This window comes from Sipha flava, unplaced genomic scaffold (assembly GCF_003268045.1).
Source record: "Sipha flava isolate LNK unplaced genomic scaffold, YSA_version1 19237_pilon_pilon, whole genome shotgun sequence".
Classification (NCBI taxonomy): Eukaryota; Metazoa; Arthropoda; class Insecta; order Hemiptera; family Aphididae; genus Sipha; species Sipha flava.
Window position 1 is genome coordinate 6,430 of NW_020272683.1, and position 6,672 is coordinate 13,101.

At 32.5% G+C, this 6,672-nt stretch overlaps 1 protein-coding gene across 1 annotated transcript; it reads right to left on the minus strand.

Annotated features, from left to right (window-relative positions):
• Positions 1-1,373: 1,373 nt before the first annotated feature.
• Positions 1,374-6,672, minus strand: LOC112681522 (multidrug resistance-associated protein 4-like; the record flags this gene model as incomplete). Its single annotated transcript, XM_025551771.1, is given in 21 exon segments — positions 1,374-1,596; positions 1,688-1,928; positions 2,045-2,217; positions 2,341-2,586; positions 2,657-2,784; positions 2,873-3,043; positions 3,119-3,242; positions 3,303-3,409; positions 3,492-3,642; positions 3,727-3,806; positions 3,949-4,211; positions 4,280-4,677; positions 4,802-4,887; positions 4,962-5,059; positions 5,133-5,254; positions 5,328-5,492; positions 5,566-5,856; positions 5,949-6,059; positions 6,134-6,272; positions 6,341-6,497; positions 6,600-6,672. Coding segments are annotated over 21 exon segments (3,372 nt in total), but the record flags the coding sequence as incomplete, so codon positions are not given.

Sequence of the window (6,672 nt, forward strand, 5' to 3'; positions counted from 1 at the left end):
TGGTTTATATGAAACAATATAAAATTGAGCTAGCTGTGTTTAGTCTCCAGTTTGACGATGTTAGTTAACATTTACGATAGGTATAGACTGTTTACAAATATTGGAGGAAAATTTGTCGAAATTAAAACCACAAGTAACAATATCTAAGGTTTTCAAAGTTCAATCTAAATTCCAAAATAAGTCTAAAAAAAATCGCAGTTGAATTAGCTTTTACGATCTTAAAGAAGAAATTAATGGAAGCCGCAAAAAAGGGGAAATTTAAGCAAGTGAGGAAAAAAAACTTGGTAGAGAAATGGTATTTTCATTAATAACTATCTTAGAAATAATGATATATAATTTTTATTATTTTTTATATAAATTATTATATTTATATAATATAATATTATATTTATATAATTATTTTTATATAACTAGAATGTACGTAAAATATAATGGGTATAAGTTTGTCTGGTATAGCGTTTATAAAATACTCTTAAAACAAAAATGAAAACTCAAAGTTTATGTCATCTACGATAAATCTGATTTGGAAAATATGTTATAAATTGTGTTTTGTTTTGTTTTTTGATTTATTTTTCTTTAATAAAAATTTATATATGTCTATCACTAAGTTGAACAATGTATATTTTCAATTTAACTTAACAAAATTCTCTGTGATTTCTTAGATTATAAAACGAACTATGTATATAAATGTATCTTCGAATTTATTAAATCATTGAAAAATATTGACATTTAAAATGTTTAACTACAATATAAGAACTATAAAATGTCATTTTATTAGATAACTATTGATTTTCCAAAGTGATGTAAATTGTGTGAATTTACATATTATAATATTAACAAAAACTTGGCATGATGTTAATTAATGTAATTATGTGATCTCGGGATATAATTTATTTTATTCGAAAGTAATAAGAAAACAAAACGACGACATATTTTTTTTGTAAAAAAAACTACTAGATAGAAATAAGTGATTATAAATCTATTATTTCTGAAATTTCAGGTCGGGGCTGAGGCCCTATCAGCTTCCCCTCGCGTAAATACGGCCCCGAGTCAGTCAGACTGTGGAATGATTCTTTGATCCTTCAAATTGCGAATATAATAAAATACTTTTTCATATATCTATATATAGTAAAAAGTACAGTAGCCAGTCAGAACAAATAATTACATATTTCTTTTTTCTTTTCATGTTTCCGATATCGAATAAAATAATCAAAGGTGAAAATCGATAAAATGTAATTGTGGAGTAAATTACATTGTTATATTTTCAAAAATGGAATAATATAGCAAATATTTGAGCATAAAGAAAAAACATACCTAATTAATAATAAAACATCAACTTAAAGCTGTAAGAAAAAACCACACAAAAAATAAAATAAAATGTTGATAATTTAAACATTATAATTAATAATCCAACTTATAATAACACCAAATTTAAATCGAATATATAATAGCTAACTAGCTGTACACATTACAGTCAGTACACAGCTTTAAATTGTATTATTGTATTAGCAATTACTTGCGTGTGAAAACGTGTTCCATGATTTTTGTTCATGATTTTATCAGCGATTCTTTCATCGTAATCAGTCTACTGTGGCTCTGTAATTAGTAAGAAATATAACGTTTTTCATTAATGAGTCGACGATGAAAATCGTTTAACGACGTGAGTGAATGGCAATATACATGATACCTCTGAAGCTATATTATGCAACATTTGGGCATTAGCCAGTCCGGTTTGTTCCACCATTTTGTACAAGAATCCATTTTGGTTTTTCAATAAATTATGTGGATGGTCGAATTCAACCATTTCACCAGCATCCATTACGAGCACTTTATCGGAATCCATCACGGTGTTTAAACGGTGAGCAACAGTCAATACCGTACACATCCGAAATTTATTTCTAATAGTATTTTGAATCAATGCGTCGGTTCTAGTAAAATAACAACAACAAAAAAAATAATAATAAAATGCGACTGTTAATTTTAACATTTGTTATATGTTTATTATGTTTAGACAGTGATGAAATGCGTTTTATGCAAATATTACTGTGGGTCCACATTGGCAGTGGCTTCGTCCAACACGAGAATTTTGTTGTTTTGTACAATAGCTCTAGCTAGACACACCAGTTGTCTTTGACCAACGCTTAAGTTAGACCCTCCTTCGGAAACTTTCGAGTTCAGACCACTAGGTAAGCTTTCTACCACGTTACGAAGTTCCACCTTGTATAATAAGAAGTTTTTTTTTTAAAATTACAGTAAAATGCCTAACCGTAGTGGTTGATTTTTTAGCATTGGTTAAATAGTTTTCTTTATTGGAGACAAGAAATGAATTTAAATCGTTACTTCGTCTATAGCATGCCAGAGTATGTGATCTGGATATATTTTCAGTGGATCTAAATTCGATCGCATTGATCCTGAAAACAGAACTGGTTCTTGAGGAATGATCGAAATCTTAGACCGTAACTCGTGTAGTCCTAATTTGTGTATTTCTAAGTCGTCGATTACGATTTCACCCTCACTAATTGCTAATCTGAACAATGCTGCAATCAAAGAAGATTTTCCTGCACCAGTTCTACCAACGATTCCCACCTTTTGGGTATACAGAAAAAATAAATATTACTAAGACAACAGATTTAAAACAGAACATTTATGATCTTACTTTTTCCATCGACTCGATTTTGATGTTCAAATTTTTCACAACAAACCGTGTATCGATTCCGTATCGAAGATAAAAATTTTTAAATATTATCTGTCCGTTTGAAGGCCATTCCTTCGGTGGTTTTTTATCTATTGAAATTATTTTTTTTTTTTTTTATAAATTCGTGTGGTCCGTGATTACAAAAAAAAAAAAAAAACACAAAAAGAAGATCATTACCTGCAGATGACTCAAGAGGATCTTCTTGGGGAACGTTTGTATATTCAATTACTCTTTCAACCGATGTCATTTGGTTTTCTAGTTCCGCTGATTGTCTCATTCCAAATTGAAACATTCCGGTCATACTAATTGCTTGAGTAATCGCAAGACCAACGTTTCCGCCGAATGTGTCTGAAATGATATCGATTAAACATCGAAAACTAAAACAGTTATAGTTTATGAATGTATAATAAGATTTAAACTTACTATTCCTAATAAATAAGAAACTGAACGTAACAATACTTATAAATAAATAACAAATCATATCCAACCACAAACCAAACGCTCTGCTAGAAGAAATAAATATGTACCAAGCCGAAGAATGGAGGTTCTAAAATAAATCAATATAAAATATTACCATTCAAAAGACACGCAATTTGCGTTAACTGACTTGATGGTTGTCGAATTCCTTAGACAAAATCTTTTCTGCTTCGTACGCTCTAATCGTGATCAAGCCCTGTAGACATGCATTCAAATGCTCAAATACAGGACTTCGTGCTATTGATGAAGAATAAAATCAAATACATTATTGTTTCACCAACTACATAAAATTGTCCAATCAATATAATTATACACTCACTAATTCCTTCCAATCGTTTAACGCTACGTGAAGTAGAGAGATAAATAGTACTAAGTTTGTAAAATATTATTGCCACAATGAAAATTGGTATTATTAGATAAATATTAACCAAAACAATTGTAAACACAATCGATATTAACAGTAACCCAATCTAATCAACAAACATTTCAATAGATTAAAACACAACTATAGCGAATTATTAAAGGGGAAATATTATACAGTTTATGTTACGTACTTGTATGCAATCGATCACTATCGTCGGTAACAGCTCGTCAATAGATCCCATGTCTTTTGAAAATCGATTAATTATACGTCCTTAATAAAATAAGAAAATATTTCAAACGTATGTTGTTGATAATATCATTGTTTTATTACTTCTTAAATTTTACCATTGATTTAATAATACATACATCTTACACGGGAAAATGTAATAAATTGTAAGACCAATGTTATTTACCCGATGAATTGGTGTTGAAAAAATACATCGTTGCTCTAGTTATTGCGTTGAACATTTTATTGTGCAGATTTATCGAAGATTTCGTACAGACCGATACAAATACAACGAACCTGATGAGAGTCGCCACTATGATCATGAAAGTTAAAATTCCAAAAACGGTAAAACAGGTCTGTCTAGAAACCGACCACCACAAAAAGTTCGTAGAAAACTGGTCAGTTGTCGATGAAGATGCAGGGTGAAAAACGTGTTCTTCTAAATTTACCCTGAAGAACATATTTCACTGTGAATTATTGAACCATTCGTAATCACCAAATTTGATACGTTTGATTACCAATAGGTCATCCACAAATCTCCACCAGTGCCCAGCATTTGAGCAAAAATGCAAATGAAAAAGAAAAATAGTACTTTAAATCGGTTTCCGTCAGCAAAGAAATAAGACAAATAAACATCGAACGAAACGCTCCCAGACGTTCGAGTCTCGACTACTTCGGGCGGTTCAGCTTGGATTTCTTCGAACTCGGACTTTTTGACCGACGACTCAACGCTTTCAATGGACAATTGTCGATGGAAAACTTTTTGTGTATTCAAACTATTGGTACTCATCGGTTTAATAGTGGCGGGTTCAAGCTTTGACGCAACAGGTTTTTCCGTCGGAGATTTAAGCAATTTAGCAAAGTCTAAATTAGAGCTTTGGAGATCGTGATACGAACCATAGGCTAAAACGTTGGCCTGAAAAAATACAATAAAGATCAATTCAGTAAAATGCAAATACAACAATATACAATAAAATACAATAAAATTAGTAAAGATAAAGCTCGTGAAAAACAAATTAAATAATACTGTGAACATTCACATTTTCCATCAGAACGATTTGATCTACACTGTCTAAGTATTGTATTTGATGCGTCACGAGAACGCAAGTTTTCTCCTTGAGGTACCCTGGAAAAAAAATATTGAAAAGTGTCCAAACGATTTGATCAACGCAGTATCGATTATAACTATACACTTGGTACCTTTGATACATTTGTCGAATAAATGTTTGCCGACGTGTGGATCAACAGCTGACAGAGGATCGTCCAATAAATAAACATCGGCTTCTTTGTACACAGCTCTGATGCAAACAATATTTCAAAACGTCAAAAAATCGCCACGACAATGGGATAACGTACGATTGGGATACTTACCGCGCTAAATTTATCCTTGCTCGTTGTCCGCCGCTGATAGACACTCCCCTTTCTCCCACGACTGTTAGGTCACCGTACGGAAACTGCTCCAAATCTGTCCTCAACGCGCAGACGTCGATGACCTACAGTTTCACATTAGAAAACATAGACACACTTAGTAATTATCATTTTTCATTACATAACATCGATATTTACTTTTCTGTAACGTTGCCTGTCCATCGGTGAACCGAATAAAATGTTCTGTTGCACAGAACTAGCGAACAACCACGGTTCCTGCGACGCGTAAGAAACCGCGCCGCGCACGGAAATCCTGCCTTCGGAAAGCGGCAGCTCCCGCAAGATCGCTTGTATCAACGAGCTCTGTTGTAAAAACAATACCGCGTTGTTACCGAAGTATTATCTAAACAATCTCGGGACTATTATCGTTGCCTACTTTACCAGCTCCAACTGGACCGATTATCGCAACCAGCCGACCCGGTCTCACGATCAGACTAACGTTTCTTAGAGAGTATTTGCTTTGACAGCTGGACCACTTGGCCGAAACATTTGACATGACAATACCGAAATTCTTCAAGTGCGGCCTTTCTGGTTCGCCATATGTATTGTCCGACGAAGAATTATTTCCGTTATTGATTGTGTTTTGATCATTATTATTATTCGTCGCCTTATCGAGATCTGATGTGTTCATTCGTTGATCATCTTTTTCTTCATACAGTAAAAAATTCTAATAAAAAAAAAAAAAAAAAAACGAAACGATACACCCTTTCAATCAATTATTTAATTAATTTCCTAGGAATATCATGATTTGATCATTACTTGGAGGCGTTCAATAGATATTTTCGTTTCAGCTACTTGTGTAATACCTTGCGGCACGAATCCTGTCATTGATGACCTCAAAAAACTATAAAATGTTGCTATGACAAATACCTAAATGCATTTCACAAATCGTATCTAGAGCATTTCGATTTCGGTACCAATTGATTGTGGTAGTTCATAATTACCTTTTCAGCGGAAATATAGTTGCCGAGTAATACATACACAAATATGCTAAAAAACATGGCGATTCTCGCGTGGAAAACGAAAAACGATAATAATATGGCTCTGTAGTATGACGTTTTTTTTATCTCACTAATCTCCATTCTACGTTAACATTATCAACTCGATTATTAATGCCGTTAACAATTAAAAAGATCTCGTTACGTTCTTACCTTCTTGCATAATCTACGATCCTCGAGAAAGGTTTTTCCCATGTATACATCTTGATTACTTGAATTCCAGATATTATCTCATTCATCAAACGCACTCTCTCATCAGTTCTGATTGCTGTTTTTAATCGATATTCTGAAATTTTGTTCCCTAATACACCTGCAATCATTATCGAATGTTTTAACAAAATACAAATCGTGTTTATTAAGTCATTATGTGTGTTAGAACTTTGTAATTCAAATAGAAAATTTCAATGCAGACCTTGAATTGGAATGATTGAAAGCAATATTGCTACTCCGACGATTGACGACACTCCTATTTCTTGCCATAAAAA